Raw genomic sequence first — 26,825 nt, 5'->3', positions numbered from 1 at the left:
CGCAGTAGCCTATTACACTATTTTCCTTATCAGTTTCCTACCAACAACTCACGCTTTGCATCCTGCCAAAGAGGAAAGTACAACTAGTTTTTTTTTTTTTTTTCAGTCTGTTTATTTTTGTTCAGATATGTGTTGTCCAGAAACTGGTATTTTTAAGTAGCCTGGATTTATGGCCTTATATACCAGTAACTAATTCACCTCTTGTGTTAAATAATCAGAATATAGTTTTACCAGCATTTTCATTATATGATAATTAATATTCTTTTTAATATGTATTATTATTGAATAAGTGTATGATGAAATGTCAGCATTCCAAGGTAATTTTAAAAATCGATCAGGAGATAAATGATAATGTAGTCAACTATATGGATGAGTAGCATTGATATAATTGACTATATTATCTCTGATTTACTCGTACGTAAACTCTGATTTTTCATCCGGTATATACAGACAAATCAACCCTAGTACCCATGCAATTTACAGACAATATATATTTCTTGGAAATAAATTGATGGATACACCCCATGGGCAAGGTGCATTGTCCCACATAACGAGTCACATCTTTGTAGCTGATATAAATTGGATATGATGCTCCCAAGTCAGTGCAACTATGTCCAGATGAAGTGGCTGCAAGAAGGGAACTGACAGATTTTGAGAGGCATTGTGATAGGATGCCATATTGCAGGCCTATCTGTTCAGCAAATTATTGACAAATTGTGCCATCTCAGATCAACAATCAGTGATACCATACTGAGATGGAAGTGCAGAGAGTGCTACCTGCAATGGATGACCCATCACACTCACCGAACATGACCGTAGGGTGCTACAAAAGATACTATGGAAAAACCCCATTCATCTGCCAACTGTTGAATGTAGAGTTGTGGGATCAATTGGAATCTGAACAAAAATATTCAGATACGAGGCTTATTCCATGATTGGATTGCAATATGCAAGTCCCAGCTATCTGAACTAACATGCAGTATCATTTTCAGTGTCAACCTGGTTGGTTGAGTGGTTAGCGTACTCGCTTTCCAACCAACAGGCTGTGGGTTTGAATCCCGCTTCAGGCATGGATTTGTGTGGTGCAGTATGACCTTCATTGTCCTTGCATCATTAAAACCATAAATCACCGTCGCTGTCTTCAGTAGTGCAAAGTCCATGTACAGTTAAACATAGAAGCTCGGAAAGCTGTGTTATGGAGCAACAAATCACGCTACACCCTCTACTGAACAGATGAATATGTGTGTGTATAGTGGATGCCAAGTGAATATTCTTACCAGAGTGGATAACCCCAGCTATGAAATTCAGAGGTGGCAGTGGGATGGTATAGGCCTGTTTTTCCTGGGTTTGCCTCAGACCTCTGATTGTGGCACCACAAACACTGAACTCAGAGAGCTATCCGAACATTCTGGACAGTGCAATGCTTCCTACTTTGTGGCCTTTCTTCAGAACCGATGCTCATGTCCACAAACCATGCAGTTAGAGCAGCAGCCTTATGACATGCTGCACTATTGCTGAAAGACAATGGTCAGTTCTCTAGAAAGGTCACAAAATAGGAAGCATTACATTGTCCAGGATGTTCAGATAGTTCTCTGAGTGAATATAGTCGCAAAGTCAGTCAGCACTCTATTTGACTGGCCTCCACAGACCCCTGATCTGAATCCTGTTGAACATCTGTGGGATGAAGTAGAGTATTGGCTGAGTTAAGGGATCTCACTGTATGCCTATAGGAAGAATGGTCCAAAATTCCCATCGATCGCTATCATATGCTTGTAGAAAGTATGCCCTGTAGGATTGCTGCAGTTGTCAGAGCAAAAAGAGGTCCTACATCTTATTAAGGTGGATGCAATGGTTGTTTGTTCCTCACACTATGGTGTCCATTGACTTCTTTCCAAACAGTGTATATATTAACACATGCCCCCAACCCCACACATACACACACACAGGATTTATATTTAACTAGGCTAAGAAGTTTAGTAATGGGTAAAGAATAATAGAAATGTATACAGCAAGTTTCCTTTCCCTTTCATCATTTTATTTTATTTTTTCCATGTGTATTTCATCATTGTAATTGAAGACCTTTTTGCAAAAAAGAGGAGTCAGCTCCATTTGTTTGCATTAATTGAGTTATAGTTGCACTATAACAAAAGACTGTTTAAAAAAAAAAAATACTGAATAGATTGGTATGAGAATAAGGCAGCTCCAACCAGTGGTGCACCTCGAAGGGAGGGCCCCTCCCTCCCAAAGAAAGGGGGAAAAACACTAGAAAATTTTCCAAAAATCTTTTCCTAATTAAAATTCATTTTTTTATTTATGTTGTGTTGTGTCTTCTATTTCTGTACTACTTATGAATTAGCGATCATTGCAAATGCTCAGTCATAGGTTGTATGCGGTATGTATTGCGTATTCTCAAATTGTTGACCCATTCCCCCCCCAGATTAAATCCTGAATGCACTACTGGTTCCAACAAGCATTGTTATGATGGTAGTACTTGCACTCTACAACTTTGCAATTAATATTCACAATTTCTTCTAAATATTTCATTATAATTTTCATAAAACTATGTTGTTTGATATTTTATGATATATTCCAATGTAGTAATAAATATTTTTGTAACAACATTGTGTTATTTATTTTAATTATTTACTTTAGATTAGCATATTTGGCACAAAGTGGCCAGCTCCAAATTTTGAAAATTCATCCAACTGAGGAAAAAGGATTTTACATTACTAATACTGCTCGAATGTGTATTCTTATGTATCTTATATGTTGGCAAAATATTTCAAATAACAGTCTAAAAATATTTTTTTCAAATAGCTTTTACTTTCCAAAAGTTGATAAAATTAGACTTCTCCTTTCTTTTACAGTCTTCAATAAGTGTCTTCTCTCTCTCTCTCTCTCTCATTACATAAGTAAATTCAGAAAATGAAAGTTTCACCAGCTTTTTCTAGTATACTAAGAGCACTGTGTAAAGATAATGATTACCCACAAATAAACATGAAACTTAAAATTTATAAAAATGTTTAACATTTAGAGAGATAACTAGCATATTTTCTTCCTATTTGGCAAGTAATGAATAAAATATTAACTTCTGAATTGTTTTCTTAATTTGTTGTTTAGGCTGCGGATACCTTGGCTGTTCGGCAGAAAAGGCGAATATATGATATAACCAATGTTTTAGAAGGAATTGGACTAATTGAAAAGAAATCTAAAAACAGCATTCAGTGGAAGTAAGCTTTTTTTATTTAACAATTTTCTTATATGGCATATTCAGATTTTTGCACTAGAATTATAGGAATGAACAAGACATTTTGAAGTAGAATATATATTCATGATAGGAACTAAGCATTTTTTTAATTAATACTAGCAGTACAAAGTACTGATGTCATGTAAACCTATAGTACATTAGTATTGTAGGTCCAGAAACCAAATACATAAATTTTAAGGGCCGCTTCAAGCCACCAATAAGTTAGTGGTCTCATACCATGTGATGAAATTTCTTCCATTTAAAATTGCTGAAACATCCATATCCATGGCAGGATTCAAACTTGTAGCCTGTTGGTTGATCATCATAGCCTTAGTTGCTTCAACTATAAATTCAAAACAAGCAGACGATTGTTTGGTGAGCAAATACATTAACAACTTAGCCAACTAGCCAGCAATGAATCTTATTTGCTATATTTTACTACATGATATTCTTCATTAATAAAATGAACTGGTTTCGACCTTTATTGAGGTCCCATCAGTGGGAGCCAGTTCAATAAAGGTCGCCATAATGCATATCTTTATACATGTCCACAAGGAGATGTGCTTTGCATTATGGGATACTAAGGCGAGTGATGTGAAGTCATACCACCTTTACGAGTTGCCCCAGTCCTGAAAGTACTTCAGGCACAAACTTTGTTTCCTTACACTTGGATAAAGCATTAAACCAAGTATATAATTTCTTGCTATCGTTAATTTAAAGTTAGTAAATTACTAAGGCATGACCAACCCTTAACAAAACTATCTTGCTCCTCATATAGTATCGTGTTCTTATTCACCCATTCTTGAATTTTCTTTTTGACCAATTTTTCCAGTACTTTTACCACCACTCCTGAGATACTGATTGGTCTATAATTTGCTCGTGCAATTATAGAATCTCCCTTATGCAATGGAGTTATTTTGCCCTCTTTCCACTCCCATGGAACTCTACCAGACCTGAGACTTAAAGAGCCTGGTTAGAGGCATTGCCAGTTCCCTTGCACATTGTCACAAAACCCGAGCTGATATCTCATTTAATCCTGCAATTGTATTTACATTGAGATTCTACAGTATCCTAAGAACCTCCAATTCATCTTTTTCCACATCAGTCTGTCACATATCTCACAGCTATAACTTTACTTGGATGATATACCCTTGCAAAGTGGTCACTCAGTAACTTAACTATTTTATCTACTTCTGCCATCACTATCAGTACTTATTTAGGTTAAACTTCCATAGTCATTCTTCCTCTTACTTGTTGCATAATGAAAAAACTCTTTGGGATTTCTTTTGGCTCTCAGCTAGATTCTTCTCAAAATCTGATTTTGCCTTCTTTGCCATGCTGGTCACCTTTCTTGTCTGAGCCTTGTACTGTTCATGTGTTTGCTGGTCACCATTCTCCTTATATACCCTCCACAGTATTTTCTTCTTCTGCAGCTCATGCTTAATGATATTACTCACCCATCTAACTCCTACCAGATTAACCCTCCTTACCTTAGGTATACACTTTAATATTGCTTCCTCTAGATGTTAGTAGTGCATGGGAGAGTTGCACCTCTAAATGCAACGCTCCCATGCACTACTAACATCCTTCCCTTGCAGGGTTTTATGCCATGGCACAGATTCCAGCTTCTTCCTAAGCTTATCATAATCAGCTGCATTGTAGTTCCACATATGCTCCTTCTTGACAGAATATTCCTCATGTTTTACATGAGGAATATTCTGTGAAGGTAGCAATGTTATGGATAGCTGTTCTGATCCTGTGACCATGTCCAGTACTCCTACACCCTGAGTTTCTCCCCCCCCCACCTCCATCACATGCTGCCTCAAGTAATTATCTCTTAGTAGGTATATAAATTCCATTTCCTTCTTGCCATGTGATCTTTCTTCCTTCCAGTCTATATCTCTGTAGTTGAAGCCCTCCCCCATGATAATCACTCAACCTGCACTCATTGTACTAATTTGCTGATGCATGCCTTCCAGATAATCCGAGGAATCCCCTAGCCTATAGTAACAACCAAGTGAATATTTTGTCTTACTGGCTTTGATCTCACACCAGATTGCTTCAAATGCACATCCACCTTCCTGTCTGTCTCCTATTCTTTTTGGCTGCAATTCATCTTATATCATCAGCAGTACCCTGATCTCCTTTATATCTTCTCCACGTTATCTGAAAATAAAAATACTAAAACCCTTCACATTCTGTCCCTGTAACTATATCATCTGCTGTTAGCTAAGTCTCACTAATGTCTATAACTTTTAGCAGAATCCATACTGCTAGTTACTGATTAGTTGGTATGTCTCTAGGTGGTTCAAGAGTTGGTTGTTGATGACCTTCTCCATAATTTTAGAGAGAACAGAAGTTAGAGAGCAATTGGGTTGTTGGTTGACTTTTAGCATCTTTCTTTTGGGATGGACTGGATGTGGACCTATTTCCATGTTGTAGGATAGATGCCAGTTGAATAGAATAGATTGAAGAGGTGATACTGGATAGGTGTTAGTTCTGGGACACAATTTTTTAACACAATAGGTGGAATACCATCAGGACCAGGTGCCTTGTTTATGTTCAGGTTATTAAGGATTCCTCACATTTCTTTTTGTTGGAGGATTATGGGAAGAACATGAAGGGAGCTGTTATTGGTGGAGTGGAGGGAACTTTGTCCAGGTCATCAATGCAGGAATTGGAGGAGAAGTGTGATGCCTGTAAGTTGGCCTTGTCTTTAGGCGAGGTAACCACAGTACCATCTGGGAGTAGTGGAAACCTGGGTGGGCAGAAGTTGCAACCAATGGCCTTGGCAGGGGACCAGAAGAAGCGACTGCCATTTGGGCAGGAGGTGAGTTTGCAGCATTTGGCCCTTTCAAAGTCTGCCTTGGACTTTGTGATGATTCTTTTACAACTGTTGCGAGTTGCAGAGTGGGCAGCTGGAGATTTGGTCTTGGGCCATTCATAGTAAGCAGAGGTTTTTTTTCTTTAACAGCATTGGCACACTATTGAGAACCAAGGTCTGGATGGTGGCTAAAAATTTTGAGTGAAATAAGGGATGAAAGTTTTCATTCCTGTGAGAATGATTTCTGTTATTCAGTCTGAGTAGGTGTTTGGATCAGAAGAACTGAAGCAGTAGTCGGACCATGGGAAGGAGCAATAGAAGTCATAGAGGTCCTCCCAGTTGGCATTCTTGTAATGGCAAAGGACATGAGACTGAACTGGTGGGTAAAGGTTGTTCAGTGGCATAAGAGACTTGTATGAGGTTGTGGTCTTAGTTATCAAGATGAGAACTGACAACCACAGTATACCTAGAAGGGAAGCTTATTAGGAAGAGGTCAAGTGTGTTGGCAAATTGGAGGGGGGTTGTCAGGTATTCTGTTAGGAAAGATTGATGATCTGACATAGGTCATTGCTGATGGCAAACACGGCATCCCTGTCTGCTTGATCAGTGAAACTGAAGAAGAGGATCCAGTATGAGTTGTGGACATTGAAATCCCCAAGAAGGATGACCTCACTGTTGGAGTATTTTGACTGCAGAAAGTTGAGCTTTAGAGAGAGAGAGAGAGAGAGATAGTTGAAGAGGTCAGAGTGGTTGACGGAATTTGGAGAGTGATAGAGAGAGAGAGCATATGAAAAGGGCAAGCCGATTTGGTAGAGTAATTTTGTGCCAACTCAGATTTGAGGGTACAGCTGCAAAGCAATTTCTCCAGGCCAGCTACTAGATAGTATACTTGCCCAAACCTGATGGTAAAATGTCTGGAGGCTTCTCAATCAGCTGGCAAAATAATCCTGCTGCTGCTTGCTCTGCCAGGTTGTACCTGAAGTGAGTTGGAGTATAGGCAGGTAACACTTCTAAGGCTGTTCATGGATTGGATTGGAATGGAATCTAGGCATTGTAGCAGCTAGATACATAATCAGTCACCTCTGCTATGTAATTTTACAATGTTTCACCATGAAAGACAACCAAATAAATACCTTTGATTTTTAAAAAAAAGAAGAAATATACCTCCAAAAAATCCAAAATAGCATGGTACATTAAAATCATCCATTTTACCAACATCCAGAACATCATTACAAACATTAATGATATGCACCACCACTTGACAGGCATTAATATGCAATCTATTTCTTAACCAAACCCCAGCTGTCATTTTTAGGTTTTTCAACTAAAAATGGATTAGTTGGTCTCTTACTAAAATGACAAGGTGTTTTCTCCCAGAAAATTCACTATTTAGCATGTTACACTGGATGAATTTTTAATCCTATACAACTTTCCAGAGAATACATGCAACTAAGACATTAATATAATTCCCTCATAGCATTAATTACTGTGGCTGTAATGGCTGCCAAACGTATTTCAGTACAACTATAGTTGTACTGAAATTTGTATAGTTGGATTACTCACAATTATTTCCATGCAGCTGGAAATTATGACAAATAAAAACAGAAACAAATAAAACAAATTATGTTTTATTTGTTTCTGATATTCTTACTCTTCTCTACTTATTAGTAAAAGATCTTTGGATTGATCTTAACATTCCTAGCTGGCTAAAATTCAAATTTTGCTTTATAGTCTTTGGTTAGAAATTTATCATGCTGCTTAACAAAATTAACAAACACATTTACAAAAAGTTTCATGCAATGTGTGATGGAAATGTGTACAATAGAATAACAATGAAATGAGGAAACAGCGAGCAACATTGTCCAGGTATAAGGGACATAAGAGCATACGAGAATTCTCCCCCAAAAAAAGATAACATTACAGAAGTCAACACAGTATGCTTGAAATATGGTCACATAACATTACTATGGTGTATGATCCCCCCCCCCCCCCACTAACAGTTAAACAGGCCTGACAGCAGTGGACCAAGTTTAGTATAATGGTGCCAATAGGAATCTATGGCAATAAATCCCATTCTTCCTCCAGAACAGACTTTAATTCACTAAGTTATTAAGACTGGGTCTCGGTGTGCAGTGCAGTGCAGTGTCCAAGAGTATCCCACACATGGTCAGTCCGATTTAAGTCTGTGCTTGCCATGCCAGTTGTTAAATATTTTCACTTTCAAGATACTTCACTATTTGAGTCCTTTGGGCAGTGGCATTGTCATGGATGGTAAAAAAATCTGGGCTAAGCCCTTGCAGAATTGCACATGGGGTTCAAGGATCTGTTCTCAGTACCTCTGTGCAGTTACAGTATCTCTATCAAAAACATGAAAGTGGGTGCAGTTGTCATTCTTTCTCCCACATGAGAACTGCCTCCACCATAAGTGTACCTTTTTCTGATGGAGGAATAGTGCTTCAATCCTCATTCTCTCCAGAACAAACATCTAGAATCTATTTGTAGACTAAAGTAGGACTAATCAGATAACAGAACTTTTGTTGCCCCATTTGTTGGGGCTCCAAGTCGAATGTTCATTACACCAATTTTGACACCATATTCTGTGGTGCTTTGTAGTTAATGAGATGCAAACCACTGGCTTTCCTGTGTAAAGTCCACTTGAATTGAGTCTTCTTAACCCAGTTTAGTTGGAAATGTTTTCACTTGTGGCAGAGCAGCCTGAGGAGATGGTTGGTGGCAGGACATTGTAGGGTTCCATCTTGCTGTTAGATCCAGATAGTGGTCTTCTGATTGATGTAGCTCTTGGGTGACCTTGGCTGGCTCATCTTGTAGTGGTTCCTGTCTCCTGAAACCGCATCCATAATACTAAGATGATACTTAGTGACACATTAAACCAAAATGCCGCCTTTGTCTGTGACTGGCCAGCTTCAAGTCATCCAATAGCTTGTCATCCTGAAAGTAGTACTGGAGATGTGGTTTACTCACTGAGCAAACCAAAAAAAATGGACTGAAGTGGAATAGTCAAAAATGCAGTCTGTATTTTTATAGGCATCAGTAATTTGCATTATGTGGACCTGTTGAGTGATAGATCAATTTCTATTGGATATTCCAAGTGATGCTCTTGGAATTTGCATGCCAGAATGCCTGTTTTATCAGATATTTACTTTTGTAGACAATTAAAATATTCATATGAAAAACATTTTATTTAGTTAAATTTTTGTTGTGCAGTTTTTTTTTTTTTTTTTTTTTTTGTGCTTAAGATTAGATAATCCAGAAACCTTGATATAAAAACAAAATATAGAACTTTTTCAAGCTACCTGTGATAATTGGGGTGTTAGTCTTACACTGATTGGTGAAATTCACTTACCACCTTAAAGGCATTCACAAAACATCATTGCCTATGGTAAGATTCAAACCCACAGCCTTTTGATTGGAGAGTGAATAGGCTAACTACTTGAACAACCAGACTAGTATGGCTACTTAATATTTCATACTGTTTGTCACTTATACTTAATATGATAAAATGATTTGCCATATCCCTTCTTTTTCCATATTTTTTTTCTTACAGTACTGTGAATTTGAATATTCATCTAACCAAATCCAGATTTCTTGGAATAAACTATACCTATATATCTTAAATTATATAAAATGTCTTCTATCTGCCATTATGTATCAGTGTCATACCCTTTCAATAGCCCCCCTCCCCCCAATTAATTCTTAATTCCTTTATCATTCTCTCAAAGTTAGCTTTCTTGAAATTCTTCCCTGAAACTTGCTAATTATCACTTCTCTCCTTAGATTTAATTACTTAACCAATGTTAAATATCACGAGTGACAATGATAATTTAACCTTGGCTAGGTAATCAGTTTTAAATAGAACTCCTTATTAGGTAATTAATGATTCACCACTGATTTCTGTTATGAAATCCAAGATAGTTTTCTCTCTGTTAAGTTCATGCTTTGCTTCAGATAACTGTTACAAAACTCCTCTGAAAAATGCATTTGTAATATACTGTTTCATTCTTCAAAATCAATATCTTCATTATTAAAATCTCCTATTTCATTAAGCATTTGATCCATTAAATCATTGTTTTTCATTCATTGCAACACCCAACTGTACAGCTCCATGCTTGGAAACTGTTCACTTGAGTCGATTAATACTGTCTGAAACTCCTCCTATTATGGATCTAAATCTTTCATGATAAGCAATAACATATTTCCTCTTTAATGTTGAAATTTAAAGTTCTACCAGTTGATAGTTCTGTTTGCGATAGAGATGTCTTACCTTCACACATTGCAATTCAGAGATCAACTCAGTAAATATTACATGCTGGTAACTAATAGAATAAATGTTTTTTTTTTTTTTTTTTTTTTTTTTTTTTTTTTTTTTTTTTTTTCCAGTTAAATCTTGAATATTCAATACACTATTTGTATTTAAACTGTTTCTTAATCCATGGATGAAATGTTTACATATTCATATTAAAATATAAATGAATAATTTTTAAACAGTATTTACATTAGTTTATGTTGGGCTCTGAAACTAGATAGCCCATTACATTACCTGTCAGTATATTTATTATTTTATGAATCACTATCATTCCTAAAAAATAAAAAAAAAATGGGGAAGAGGGGGCAATACCACAGTTATTATCTCTAAAGCATGATGGGCTAACTTCTGGGAATGCAAAAGACAAATGACTTCAGAAAACATCAAGAAAAAATGACTTTCCTATACTTTACCCTAAAGAACATCAACATTTCTGAGTTATAAACTTTCTAAGTATATTTATTTTTACCAAGTAATACTAACTAAATTATGAGAAATATGAAATTAGTTTTTAATAATAAAAAAAAGCTGTTTATTGTATTAATATCATTTAATGCATTTATGACAACTTACAGTGTTATTTATTATATTTAGAGCAACAGCTGGCTGTTTTTCTAGAATCAGTTTGCTTTGTGAATGGCAAACAGCCTATTTATTTAGGTTGTTTTTGTTTTATTATCCTCAGAGGTGCTGGACCTGGATGTAATACAAGGGAAATCTCTGATAAACTGATTGCAATAAAGAAGGATCTGGAATTTTTAGAGGAGAAGGAAAAAGAATTAGATCTTCATCGTTCTTGGGTTCAGCAGAGCATTTGCAATATTACAGAAGAACCAATAAATCGCAAGTTTTCTTTTGTCACTCATGAAGATATATGTCAGTGTTTTGAAGGTGACACCCTCCTTTCTGTGGAAGCACCTTCTGGTACTCAGTTAGAAGTTCCAATGTCTGATGAGGTGTGAAAAGTTTTTATTAACTACTTAGTATGAAGATTAATTATGTGTTCTAAATTCCAGTTGCCATTTTATATATATTTACTTATGATTTTGTCATCATGCTATATAATTTTGATTTTCTCACATCTAAGGTACATAGTAACCTAAACTTAATTCGCTTTATCTTAATATGTATGTCTTATTACCTGGGTAAATGTGGTTGATAAATATGTTAGTTTACCAATTCTCTGCATGTGAAATAAGTAACTCTTAGGCATAGCATATTGAAACTGCAAAAGTACATAGGTTACTATGACAGCACTACATGATTAAGTTTACATTATTATTAATCTCCTATCAACAGTTTTCTTCCAAATCAATCTATTACTTATGAGCACTCCAATATTGTCATATCTAACATTCCATGCTTTTAAGGACTTTCTGACAATCAATCCACCTAGAGCTTGGTCTTTCTCTGTCTCTCACAAAACAGATGTTTGATGCCTGCCATCCTGGCAGGTATCAAACATTTGTTTTGCTAACCTTTCTTAACTCATAACTCATTCTATTTAAGTGACCATACCACTTTAGATTAGCTATGTTGCACATTCTTGAATACGAATAATGTCAAGTTCCTTTCTAATATTTTCATTTTATAATGATTCTGCCATTGTTATTAGTTCACTCCCTAATTTTTCTCAGAATCCTCATATCTATGGTCACTTGTCTTTGATCTAGTGCTTTATTTCTAACCAAGCTCTCAGATCCATAACTTAAAACTGGTTTTAAGTTATGGGTCTGAGAGCAGCATACAAGAACACTCTTGTATGCTGCTAGTTTGGCTAATTTCTCTCTTAATCCATATATATTTTTTCACTTGGCTACCCATCATGCCAGTTTTGCTTATTCTGTTGTCTATTTCCAGATTTAACCTGCCATCTTCACTAAAAACTAAAAGCCGAAGTTTTCTATGCTTCTGCCTATTTTCATAGTTTTTGTTATTGCTGATTTTCATGCCAAATTTGTTATAGCTGTTATTCAATGTAGTTAGTGAATCCTGGAGACTGGTACTAGATGTTTTTAGGAGTTACAACATCATCTGCATAAAGCAAAGAGCTAAGTTTGAAATCTTCAATTCTAATATCATGCTTGATGCTACTTTCTTTCATAATGTGATCCATATAGATCAGGCATGTCAAACTCCTTTACCTCCAAGGTCCAAATTAAGAATTATACATCAAGCCCCGGGCCGCAACAGAAAAAAAAATCTTGAAATAAAGAGAAAACAGATTTTTTAATATTAACATTAGAGTATATAAGTACAAAATACAACCATGTTACAAAAATACATATAAAATATAAAGTTTACATATTTAAATAAAATTATGCATATAATTTTTTTGAAGAAACTTGACAACATTTTTCATTAACGAAATCTTCAAAATTTGGTTGAATTTGTTGAGCTGTATTATTTTCAATATTGCTTGCACATGCTGTTCTGTTAATCTTGATCTTTCCGCAGTTTTATTATTCTTTAAAGTTGAAAATAGTTGTTTGCATAAATATGTGCTACCAAACATAGATAAAGTACTCCTAATTGCACATAACACACTGGGGTATCGATCGACTGATAAATAATTATAGAACTATAGAATTCCAGCATCCATATATTTTTGTTTCAATCCGGAATCGCACTGAATTTCGATTAATTCCAACTGTAAATTGTTATCAACAATTTCAACATCAATCGATAGAGGAGAAGTAAATAGGTGAAACTGATTTTCATATTTCTTAAAATCTAAATATCTTCTTTCGAATTAATTTCCTAATAAATTAATTTGATTAGCATATTCTGAAAATTTCAATTTCGGTGATTTTTGTAATAATGATTGACAACATTCAAAATGGGATAAATTTTCATTTTGAATTTGTTTTTGCCAAAGTATTCTGTTTGAAAATGTTAATATTGTCAAATAACATGGTAACTACTTGATGTTTGCCTTGTAGCTTAAGATTAAGTTGACTAAGGTGACTTGTAATGTCAACTGAAAAAGCCAGGTGCTTTATCCATTGATCATTTTTTAATATTTCACATTCATAATTTTTCTGTTCTAAAAAAAAATGGTAATTTCGTTCAGCAATTTGAAGAATCTCTTTAAAACTTTATGACTGGAAAGCTATCTAATTTCTGTATAATAAGGTAGATCGCTATATTCACTTTCTATATCTTCTAGAAAGTTAACTAAATTGGCAATGATTAAGCCCACGTGCATGAATATAATTTACAGTTTTACTGACATTTTTAGGACATGTCCAATATTTAAAACTTTGGAGCATAGTGTTTGCTGATGAATAATACAATGAAAATGTTGAAAATTATTATTACCTTGTTCTTTGCATTTTTCTTTTAAATTTGTAACAACTCCTTTAACAACACCAATTGTGGCAGGAGCACCATCAGTTGCAAGACAAACTAGCTTTTTTGTGGTAAATTGTATTCATTCAAAACTTCCATAAGAGTGTCAAAAATTTCAACTCCATTGGTTGTATCGTGCATAGCAATAATTTCTAGAAGTTCTTCACTTACCTTTAAGTTCATATCACATCCACGAATAAAAACAGCCAGCTAAGCAATATCCTATACATCTGTACTTTCATCAATTGCAAGGGAATAGGTCTGAAATGTTGGAATTATTGATTTTAGTTGATTCCTTAAGTTCCTGGCTATACCATCAATTCTGCTAGCAATGATATTTCGAGATAAGCTTATATTTTTAAATTTCTTTAATTGATCGGGACACAACACTTCAACTGCTTTAATAATACATTTGCGAAGACTTGCTTCGCAAATGTATTATTAAAGATTCAGACTTGCTTGCAATTAAATGTAGTAACAAATAACTGGTTTTTACCGTAGCTCTATCTTCAATAGGTTTGGTAAATACACTTTGTTGATTTTGAAGTGTCAACTTTCATCATCATCATCATCAAATTCCTACCCTCAAGGGGGGGGTGTACAGGATATGATAGTACTACATGAAAAAAATTACATCATTAATAACTTCCTATCTACAATTTTCCTCCAAATCAGTCTGTTACTTGTCAAGACTCCAACATTATCAGATCTTATATTTCTACCGTCTAAGGCACACTTTGTACCGTATCAATCCACCTATATCTTGGTCTTCCTCTGGGTCGTTTTGTTGCCAACCTGGCAGAGAACACTTGTTTTGCTAATCTTTCTTTGCCCATTCTGTTTAAGTGACCATACTACCTGAAATTAGTTCTGCTAACGCATTCCTGGATGTTGGCAATGTCAAGTTCTTTCCTAATATCCTCGTTTTTAATATGATATTGCCATTGATGCCATCTATTCATGCCTATAATCTTTCTCAGGACTCTTATATCTGCGGTCTCTAGTCTTTGGTCATGTGTTTTACTTCTGACCCAGCTCTCAGATCCATAAGTTAAAACTGGTTTGAACACTGTCTTGTATACAGCTAATTTAATTCTGTCAACTTTAATTCTGACAATTTATCTTCACAAAGTTTTGCAACATATTTTTCATAGTTTTCTTTATGATTTGTATCATAATGCTTTTAATATTATATTCTTTGCAAACTGCAATAGTTTCTACATATCAAGCACAATTTTTTTTTTTTTCTCTTGAATACAAAAATATTGTGACTCCCATTGTTCTTGAAAACTACGATGTTCTTCTTCAATTAATCGTTTTTTACTCATACTGGTTGAAGGTTTCGACATTATTTTTATAAATTCTTTATTAATTATAAAGAAAACACTACACTTTCTTACGACTTGGAAATTGCTAAACAGCTAGCCTCCGATTGCTGTGGTCAGTGGATGTAGCCACTTACGTAGACTTGCTCATTAAAATTCAATATTTATGCAGTGGTGTAACAAGATTTTTTGAAATGACAAATAGAACATTATTTCCTTTAGAAATTGCAGAGTAGTGTGGCATATAAAATAATCTTAAGTGGAAATGTTAATTTTTTAAATAAGTTTATTTAATTCAGTGTTGTCAAAAGTTAAATAACCATATTGGTTACAAAGTTTGGTGGGCCGCATGTTACTTGTTGGCAGGCCTCATGTGGCCTGCAGGCCATGTGTGTGACATGCCTGATATAGATGATGAATAAGAGTGGAGATAATGTGCATCCTTGTCTTACTCCTGATTTTACATCAAACCATCTTCCTGTATTTCCTTCAATTCTAACTTCTGACTGACAACTTAAACACAGACTATGTATAATGTTCCATTCAACCCTTATGTAATATTTTGAAAAGCTTTTCTCTGGGTACCCTGTCGTATGCCTTTTTCCAGATCTGTACTTAAGTACAGATCTGGAAGTGAAAATCTGATCTTGACAACCTCTATTTGGCTTGAACCCAGCTTGTTCATCTCCAAGTTTCTCTTCCACAATCATTCTCAACCTCTTTTTAAGTATGCTTGCATAAATCTTATCTAGAACACTTAGTATAGAAATTTCTCTGTAATTCTCACATTCAGTTTTATTCCTTTTTTTAAATAAATGGGTACTTGGAGTAAGAGCTCTACTCCAATCATTGGGAATTTACTTTCTAAGGCCCTCTGAATTATGCAGTGTAACCACTGTGAAACTTTTATACCTCCATACTTAAGCATTTCTGGTTGAATATCATCTACTCCAGCTGACTTTTCACATTTCAAGTTTTTGACAGCTTTTTTTTTTACCTCAAGTATTGATATGTACTCCTCTTTGCATCCTCTTGAAAAGTTTCTAATGCACTGTTTCTGTCACTGCTTGGTTCGTTTAACAGTTTTTCAAAGTAATTGCTCCAAACACCTAGGATATCCTTATCTTCAGATTTAATGTTACCTTTATCCTCTGATTCCTTTTACAGTACTCTTTCCTCCATTTCTAAGCTGCTTCAATAGCCTCCAGAACATTTTCCCACCTTCCTGATATTTATTTTCCATACTCTTACCAACGTATTCCAATGACTTATTTAGCTACTTTTACACATAGCTTAGCTCTTACATTTTTCTTTGTATTCTTTTAGGGCATCTGCCAACTTATTTGATAGGAACTTTTGGTATGCTTGATTTTTTTTCCAGGACTGCTTCTTTAACTTCTTGTGTCCACCATGTGTTCTTATTTTTCTATTCTTGCAGACAACTTCACCACATACTTCCCTAGCTGAATCAATCAATGCCTTTTTCTGATTTAATGTTCACAGATAAAGTAAGGTGATATCTGTCCAGCCTACCTTATAGGCATTAGTATAACGTTACATAGTTGGCATATATCTAGGCTAAGGTTCTTTTTATTTTGTCTGCATATATCTAAGCTAAGGTTCTGTTTATCTTGCATTATTAGAGAAAAAAAAGTTATTATCTCAAGTTGAGCTTCAGGAATTTGCATAATATCCAAACTCCTAACAACTAATATTCAAATTACTGATTTGATCTTCAATTCAGCTCAGGTCAGCACAGTAATGTGGAGCTGCTATCATGACTTTTCCAAAAATTAATACTTGAATACTGTATATTAGCTTTTTAACTTGTTTTCTTACCTGAAAACACTCATGATTTAGATGGGAAAATTCCTGATATTTGACTCATCCTTTTGTGGTCTTTATTAGCATCATGTTTTCCAGATTTTCCAATTTTAATGCAACCTTGTCAGACATTGCTAGTTATTCTTGGAGACACAATGCTAGTTTGTGTCATAGCTTGTTTGCTTGATATAGAAAGCAAATTAGCTATAGTTCTTAATTTTCTAAATGATTTTTGCAATGCTGTTAACATTATAAACATGCAAAAATATATATTAAAAAAAAATTTTTTAAATACATGATTGACAATTCAGGTGTGCTGCCAGACATTTCCATACTACAGTGAACACAAATATTGGCCATAATAGATTAATTGTTTTAATAGGTTAGAGCTGAAAGAAGAATTAGCTATCAGCTCAATAGTGATATAAGTATCAAGCATTTTTAGGGAATTTTTGGTATATAACTCCAAACTTGAACTGTATCCTAGGATTGGGTATATTTGAGATTTGTATAATTGCTGGATGGTGTGGTGCCGAAACATCCCAGTTCTTGTGGGTACAACTGGGCCATCCTACCTCTAGAGAAAATATAATGGAGGCTTAGTCCTCTATATTGATACATTGGATATAGTGTTAGCAAAGCCACATTGAAAAATCATCATAATGCTAAATATGGGTATATTTAGCATTATGATAAATATACCCATATTTAGCATTATGATAAATGCTAAATATGGGTATAGACTATACTGGTCTGTTGCAGTCTCATTATCCATCTAATATCCTCTTGTGAGAATATTAGATGGATAATGTCTAATATTGTCTTCTTGGCCTTCTCTTCCCAATTGGTTTATATTTTATGAATTATTTAGGATAGTGGGTGTTTGGCCATTCCGTTTGCAGGTTTTATCCAATTTTGTTTGTATTTGTTTAGTTTCCCTTTTATTGATTTGATTTTTAGTTCTTTTAAAATACTTCATTCCTTGTTTTTTAATCTAATAATGTGTATTTTGCAGTTTTTCTCATGAATCTCATTTCACAGTTTGTATTCTTTATCTTGTTTATTTATTGCTGCCATATAATAATGTAGGTACTGCTATAAGTATGGTATATTTTCAAGCATGCTTCTTTTATGCAATATTCGGATTGAGTGTTCTATTTCTATTTATGATCTGTGTTCATCAAAAGGAGATTTTATTATTATTATTGTTCCGGGCAACTCCAAGGAGTCGACAGACTCATCGAGGGAGGGCCTAACATCATGTCAAGAACAACTATTCGACATTCACACAGTATCTATCATACCTTGCCTTGAACTCATTCACGGTCGTAGCACCCACAACAGACTCTGGAAGCTTATTCTACTCATTCACTACTCTCCAAGTAAAAAAACCTAGCTCTAACACCCTTGTCAACCACGCTCTTGCCCAGCTTCCATTCATGACCCCTAGTCCTCCCACCACCAGTCATATTTTCAAAAATATCTTCTGGATCAATCTTATAGAAACCCTTCAGTGATTTGAATGTCTCAATCATATCACCCCTCCTTCGCCTATCGACCAATTTCTGCAACCCACAAATCTTCAACCTATTCTCATAAGGTTCATTCCACAGACCTGCTATCATCTTGGTCACTCGTCTCTGGATCCTCTCCACTTCCTCCCCATCACGAAGAAACCCTGGTGCCCATAACTAGACACAGTAGTCCAGATGGGGTCTTATCAAGGCTCGATACAGAGGAACAACAACTTGTTTGTCTCTGCATGTTAAAGTATTTTTCAGAAGCCAAGTGATTTGGTGAGCTGTTTTAGTCACTTTTGCAATGTGCCCCCTAAACTTCAATTCCCTATCCACCAACACTCCCAAATCCCTGGCCTCATCAATCGCCTGGAGTACGGTTCCACCAATGCGATATACTGCTGCTATTCTTTTCACCCCAAAGTGCATAGCCTTACACTTTGGCACATTAAATTGACATCCATTTTTCCTAGCCCAGTCCTCCAAACTATCCAAATCATCCTGTAAAAATTTGACATCCTGTGCACTCATAATTGCTCTACCCAACTTTGCATCATCAGCAAACAAGTGAACACTTCCTCTCAAATCCTTTCCTATATCATTGATGAACAAATTGAAAAGCAGTGGTCCAAGAACAGAGCCCTGTGGCACTCCACTAGTCACAAGCCGTCTTTTAGACTCAACTCCTGAATAAACCACTCTCTGGTATCTCTCCTTCAACCACTCTCCTATCCATCTCACCAACCCTATATCTATCCCCATCTGCTCCAGTTTACTGATTAGGGTTCTATGTGGTATCCTATCAAAAGCCTTGGCAAGGTCCAGTAGTATTACTGTAAACCCATTACCCCTATCCAGTTCAGCCGTCACTGTGTTATAGAACGTTCTGTTTTAGACTGAGGAAGATGAGGATTATATAGTTTTAAGTTTTTGAATGGTTTCAAAGACCAGGATATAACTTTGTATCCCAGCCTGAAACTATTCAGTATAACAAGCATTTCTGGTGAAAATCATGCGCAACTTTTTTTTAGGAAATTTTTATTTAATTACTAGTTTTGTACACCATTTTTATGCTTCCTCAGATTAAAAAACAAATAGAAAGAAAAAAAGTATACATAAATTCTGAATTAACAGCTGTTTTAATTCATATGAAACTTGAACTAGATGTTGAAAATCATAGTGAGGTGTCTTGTGGTTCATTATTGCAGTGTGCTGTATAAGTTTTCTCATAGTCTAATTCATTAATATGCAAGTCTTTTATATGTGCTGCTCATAGTTGATTTAAGATGAGACCTTAGTTTTTATTACATTGAGTAATACGTCATATAATTTCTCTCAGTTCTTTAAATCTACTTACATAACTTGAATTCTGTATATGGCAGTTTACTTTGTGTTTTTCTTTGTGGGAATGAGGTGCTTAGCTAGTGATGCAAACACTTATTAGACAGTGATCCCACATGGTCTATTCATAACAAAACCAATGATTTAATAAGAGATCTTTTCAACTGGCCTAAAGAAATCAAAGAACAGAACTTCAAAACATCCTGTTATTCCACGTATTTATGGAGTTCCAAAAATAATGAGGATATTCCACTTAGATATGTAATCAATGCCATACATTCACTAACATACTATCTTTGTAAATATTTATCCACTCCTATGTCCCCACATGTAGGAAAAACATCAATGTATGTAAAAAAAATTCAAATACTTCATAAACAAAATAAGATATTCAACTGGATTCCACAGATGTAATGGAGTTTGGATGTCCGAAATGTTTACAAGAGAAGATACCATATCAATCCTCGAAGATATTTTCCCACTTGATAGTACTGTGAAACTCCTTAAACATTGTATAGAGAACACTTTCTTCAAGTGTGAAGACCTCTATTTCAAACAGACTTGAAGGCCTATCTATGGGTGCATCTATTTCACAACATTTGGCAAACATATACAATGAGACATTGGAATAAACAGCCATCAACATGTATTATACAAAACCAAGCTTCAGCTTAGCTATGTCGATGACATCATTATTTGGCCAGGCTCAGAAAAGACACCTTTCACAAATTTACAGAATTCCTCAACTGTTTAAACCAAAAAATCCAGTTTACATTAGAAGAAGAAAAAGACAGATCCCTTCCCTTCCTAGAAAGCTGCCAACTACAAAGTTTGTTTTTTTTCCTCCAGTAGAAAATCATGGTAATCTTTCATTTGAAAAAAAAAAAAAAAAAAACTCAATACTTGATGATATCTACATGCCACATCACAATACTATCCAGCACAAAAACAAGGCTTAATAAAAACTTAAAGACAAGGCCATTACAATATCAAGTACTGATGATAAATGAGAAAAAGAAATAACATATATTAAAGACATTCTCCTAAAAAATTGGACACAATCTCTAAATTATCAATATCATCTTAAAAAGGCTATTGCATATTCCAGAGCATATACAACAAGACAACTACAAAGGTGCTATTTCTTTACTTTATATTAAAAATGTTATAGAAAAATAGCAAAAGCTTTAAAACAATACAACTTCCTTGAAAGTTGCCTTTAACCACTACAAAAAATATTCATCATGTTAACATTGCTGAAACCACCTCACGCACCTCTGAAACCACGACTGTAAAAAATCTGTACTTGCAGCATTTGCTACATTGGACAGATAAGTCAGTCTGGAGAAATCCATCAAAAAGAGCATATCAAGGATTTGGAGAAAAAAATGGTTACATAAATCAGGACTGGCATTTCACTAAGCTGCCATGCATAGAATTTATCAGTTATGCACATAGATTTAAAGAAGCAAACAAAACAATACGATGTCCTACTCAGCCTAATAAAAACCAAGGTCTCCTCTTAAATCAACTGTGGGCAGTTTATATAAAGGACCTGCAGAAGCTATGAGAGAACTTATATAGCTCACTGCAGCAGTGAGCCATTCATCTTGACATCTCACTACAATTTGAACATCTAGTTCAAGTTTAATTTGAATTATAACAGTTAATTCAGAAATCTGTGTATACTTTTTTCCTATTTTTTTTTTTAATCTGCAAAAGCACACAAAAATGGTGTGCAAAACTAGTAATTAAATAATCATTTCTTTAAAAAATTGCATATAGCTTTCTGCAGGCACGAACAAGCATGAAAACTTCAAACTACAAATGTGCTGTGTATTCTGTGACTTACAACAGAATAAGTTATTTTTTGCAATAACCTCTGCCTGTTAGTAGTGGGATAAGAATTTTGATATTTATTATATAACAAGTTAAAATATCATTTGCAGAAAGTCAGAAAAAATAAACAAAAAAACATGGCTTTGAAAATTGAAAACCTGCAATATTACATATACTTCTGAACACTGTATTATGGAAATTCTGTTTTTCAATTTGATGATTTTTGTGTTTAGTACAGTGTCTAGTGCACTTGGTCCATTAAAGCTGTTAACACACACACACACGCACAAAAGTTAATCTTCAGTTTTGGGAACAGCAAAAAGTCACAAGGAGCTAAATTTGGGGAATACGGAGAATGGTTCAATTTTGTGATAGATTTTTTAGCCAGAAAATCATGAACGGCATATTGCAATATTTGCAGGAGAGGCATTGTCGTAGTGGATAATCCAATTGTTCAGTCAAAGTTTAGGTGTCTTCATATGAATGGTTTCACATAACCTTGCCATCACTTCTAAATAACAGTGTTGGTTCAAAGTTTTCCTCGTTTAATGAATTCGAATTGAACTATACCCTTGATCTGCAATCATGACGTTTGTTCTTGGTGAAGATAATGTTTTCCATTTCATGCTTTGGTATTTTGTTTCAAGGTCGTACTGAAAGCACCAAGTTCATCACCAGTAATAACCATGGAAAAAAAAAAAAAGCTGATTGTGAAATAAAATCAGAACAAATATGAAGCCACCTGCTGCTTTTACTGTTCAATCAAAATTCTATAATTTTTGAGTGAAGATCAAAAGTTACAGAAATTTTTCTCATTTCCAGATCATCTGTCAAAATCTTCCTCACTCTAAATTTTTTCCTCTGTCAGTGTAATTCTTCTGCCATTAACCATACACTTTATCTGTCAGACCAAACTATTTGCCATGTATTTTCCACACTTTCACTGTTCATTCAGTTTATGGTCACCTAGTTCTTTCATTGTCTCTTGCATCTTTCTGTTCCTCTTTAAACCTTTTATGCCACTTAAATACACCAGACTTCTTTGTGACATAATCACTGTCCACTTTTTCTACTTTCACTTGCACTTTTGCATAACTTTGCACAAACCTCGACAACTTCACAACTACTAGCTTAATTGTTTTGATACTACTCAAGGCAATAGACCAGATATGTTTAAACATGCACAATCACATGAGTGTGCCTGCCTCACCATATGGACAACAGTACAAGGCCATTCTGGGAATTTGTCATACTTCACATAGCACGTTAGTGTGTGGATGGGCAGGCTCAGGGTTTATTTTCAATTATTGTAAATTTATTTTGCATTCTGGAAACCTGGCTCCAGAGACCAAACATGAAACTTTTTTTCAAGCCACTTCAGGCCTCCAAGAATCAGATCAGGTATTTTGTTCAAAACGATGAAATACCTTTCCCACTAGTAACAATTGCAAACATCCATGCCCAAAGCAGAATGTGAACTGCATCCTGTTGGGAGAATGAATGTACTAACTACTAAGCCAACTAGACCAGCAGATACATATATTGCATCTGCAATTTTCATTTGTTCTGTTTAATGTATTTACAGTTTTCATGTACATGTTATACTAAGACGTTTATATAATAATTTATAATAATTTTCATTTTCCATTTCCCTTTCTCTTAGGTTCTCAATCTTAAAAAATATTGTATTCATTTGAAATCTAATACGGGACCAATCAATGTACATATAGTCAATCGAGATGCAGTTACATCTCAGCCTGTAGCAGTTGAGGTAAGAAATTAATTGTTCTATGGATATGTTTATCTTTTATTTTGTATATCAAAGAAAGTTTGGAATGAATTGTCAAATTGAAATTAATTATTCCTCTGCTTCTTTCTTTCTTTTTTTGTTTTCTGCTCCACATTCTCCAAATTACAGCCTCCAGATGTTCAAAAAAAAAAAAGTAGGTAGTCTTTGTTTCTCTTTTTACCTTCTTACATGACAGTTGCTTGTTGTATGCTGTGCAACTGCTGTGTAGAATTTTGCATCTAAAAAATTAAGAAGGGATATATTTATATACGCATTTTATAGTGTGTAATTGTGCCTTTTTAACACATTCAGCAGCAGCATTGCCTTTCGGTTTGAATTCCCCCCCCCCCCCTCTAAGATGCAAAAAACATAATCACTTCGCCTGAAGATGAGTTAACTGTTCTAATACAGTGGTGGCAAGTTTTCCCTCCTGCTGGAGGGTATTTCCCTGAAAACTGAACCATAATAGAACACATACACAAAAGCAGCAGACATAGCACACTATGTATATAGAAGCTACCATATTACAGCATAAATTAGATTTCTCTGAAAGTTAGTTACTTGATTTTCATACATTATGGAAAGATGTGTGTGTATTTACATGACTGATGGGAATATATTAAAAACTTAAAGATTTGAATACGTTCCTAAACTTTTACAAATTACAGTAATCATTCAGTGCTAAATACAATATCTTCTAAATGAAAACGTAAGTTTCTGTGACTTAGCATTTCTATGGGAAGCTTTTGGTATTGAGACCACATTTTAAAGTAAATAAGGAGTTTAATAAAAAAAAAAAATTTTAATTAAAAAATAAGCTATTATAACCCTACAAGTTTCGTAAGTCGTTAGACCTACATCATCAGGGATAGTAAAAGAAGTTATACAAAAAACAAAAGCCTAGAAACGATTAATTATACATGTTAGATGTTACATAACTTGACAATGTACATACATATAACTAACCAGAATAAAAATGTTAAATTCATTTCTATATTGTGGTGGAGCACTGCTAGTTGTTGCTGTCACATTCTGTGCCATGGGCCTAGGATATGGCATCGCACATGCCATATCCTAGGCCCGTGGCAGGTTAGATTTTTTTAATGAAAGCGGACAAAACTTGGTGAGAGATTAAGCTTTGATTTTTGTTACATTGTATGGAGATCCTGAGCATTTGCAAGGCTTCCTTGAACTTTCTTATAAAACAATTATGCTCAATATAAAACATTTTTACTTGTTGCCAAACTACTTGATGGCCTGTGGTAGTTGTGTGGGATGTCAGGATTTATGCTGTCTTCTTTAGATGTTGTTTACATGTTCAGAAATGCGGATCTCCCCTGACCTTTTTCTGGCCTGCATAGCAAATACCACAAGAGCAATGAATCTCATAACCTGGTTTTATCATAATAAAAAAATTATGAAAATCATGAAAAAACTAGGAGTTTATGAGATTTCAGTATTTGTGAATACCGAAAGCTTCCCACACAATGTCTTCTAATTTTAAATGATGCTTAAGGATAGAAGTTAAAACTATGAAAATAATACTGATTAATTTTTATCAGAAATATACATAAATAACAAACAAGAATAGAGCTTCATTATGTGTGTGTGTGTGTGTGTGTGTGTGTGTGTGTGTGTGTGTGTGTGTGTGTGTATATATATATATATTCATTAATGATATAAGAGCTCCTCTGAATAGATAGTTTTTGGAAAGAGTGAAGATCATTCATTTCTGATTTCATAGGACATTTTCAGTAGAGTGAAAAGCACCTTTCTTCAATTCCAAATTATTTTGATACCTATTTCTGATCACATCATGATATATAAAACAGTAAAAATTATGAAGTTCGAGAACAAAAATAGCAGAGCACATACACTGCAATAAAAATCCCTGTATACATGCAGTCACGTATTAGTTAAGATAAAACATTATTGGAATGGGTGTGGGTGTGTAAACTGTTTAATATAGTTGAGAATAACAGTTTCCCCAACTTTCCCAAGGACAGAAAGGCAGTCATTGCAATTAAGGTTCAGCTGATGAAGTAAAGCATCAGTACCTTCTTTGAATTAACATTCATATTTAAGTAGATCTGTGTACAAGTTTGATCTTCTCCCAGTGGATCCCGTGTCTAGTATTGTCAATTCTGTTGTTCCAGGCCAGATTTATGAGATTTGATAAGTCAAAAAACATTTCTGAACAACAGAACTATATCCAGCTTTGTTCAGAAATGCTTTTTGACTTATCTTCCTGTTTGACCATAAGACAAGTTGTAAGGATATGAAATTTGGTAAACACCAGGTATCATCATTGGTGAAAGTGTGTAGTTTATAGAAAGTAAGAATGTGAATTTAGTTGATGGGTCGAAGGTGGTAATATGTTGGAATTTTCTCATAATCTTTACTGTATGTTCTTTACTTAATATGAGGTATAGGAGTTCTGTGGATTTCTTCCTTCATTGAATGATGGAAAGGAAATTATTAGTTCCTCTGTTATTCTTGGTTTATAACCATTTAATGAAGTTGTTTGATAGTTTCCAGTTCTTCTTGGGGAGATCCTTTGAAGGAGCAATTAACAATAGTAAAACTATAGCTACTACAAATATGGAATACTTTCTTCATCAGACATGATCTTTTCAGAACCAAATTTTCAATATTCTTTCTGTTTTTTTCAAAACAAAGTACACAGTACAAGATGCTAAGTTCAGGTAATGACTATACGAGAAAAGGAGTAGCTATAGTATTCAGCATTGAATATGAGGATAATCTTATTGAATGGTAGGTAGTGTCAAATAGAGTAATCTGGACAAATATCATAATGGGAAACTGAACAATGATTTATTTGTGACTATAGTTCCACAGAAGATTTTACTAAGGAAGAAGAGGGGGAATTTTTTGAGGTATTAGAAAAGACACTTGACACAAAGAAAAAAGAAAAGTTTGTCCTGTTGGCGATCTAAACAGCAGAGTCAGAAATGATTACCAGACATAAAAAAGAAAAGAGCAATGCTATTAATAATGGTGAGTGTCTCCTAGTGTGTTCAGGGCATGGACTAGTTTTACTACCACTTTTCAACATAAAGATGTGCACAAATTCACATGGAGAGATGTGAGAAATAAGAAGTCATTGGCTAATTATTGATGATAGCAATATCTTCATACTAATTCAGAACAGTATACAGAGGATTTGAAATTGGAAGTGATCACCATCTAAATTTGAGCAGGATAAAATTAAATATCATATTGAAAAGATGTGTGTGCGAGTTTTATAACAATTTGATCAGCTTTCAAAGGTGAACTTTTAGACTCAAATACAGAAACATTATTAATGAAAAAATGAAAGCAAGAGGCAGTCAAGGAAAGCATATCAAAAATTCCTAGCAAGTAAGTAAGTAAGCTTGTGCTGTTATAGAATACAGAGAAAAATATAATAAAGTTGAAGCACTG

General features: G+C 34.6%; 1 protein-coding gene across 1 annotated transcript in view; it reads left to right on the top strand.

The window, feature by feature from the left end:
* Positions 1–26,825, top strand: part of LOC150103291 (transcription factor E2F5-like) — a 119,051-nt gene that overhangs the window by 3,444 nt on the left and 88,782 nt on the right. Inside the window, exons 2-4 of the mRNA XM_090397885.1 lie at positions 3,121–3,230; positions 11,081–11,351; positions 23,256–23,363. Coding sequence (XP_090254011.1) covers positions 3,121–3,230; positions 11,081–11,351; positions 23,256–23,363 — 489 coding nt within the window. The remainder of the gene's footprint in view (positions 1–3,120; positions 3,231–11,080; positions 11,352–23,255; positions 23,364–26,825) is intronic.

Source organism: Typopeltis vanoorti, chromosome 9 (genome assembly GCF_054136105.1).
Source record: "Typopeltis vanoorti isolate ZY-2024b chromosome 9, IOZ_Tvanoo_1.0, whole genome shotgun sequence".
NCBI classification, from domain to species: Eukaryota; Metazoa; Arthropoda; class Arachnida; order Uropygi; family Thelyphonidae; genus Typopeltis; species Typopeltis vanoorti.
Note: the sequence above shows the minus strand (reverse complement) of the source record. Positions and strands in the feature narration are given on the sequence as shown.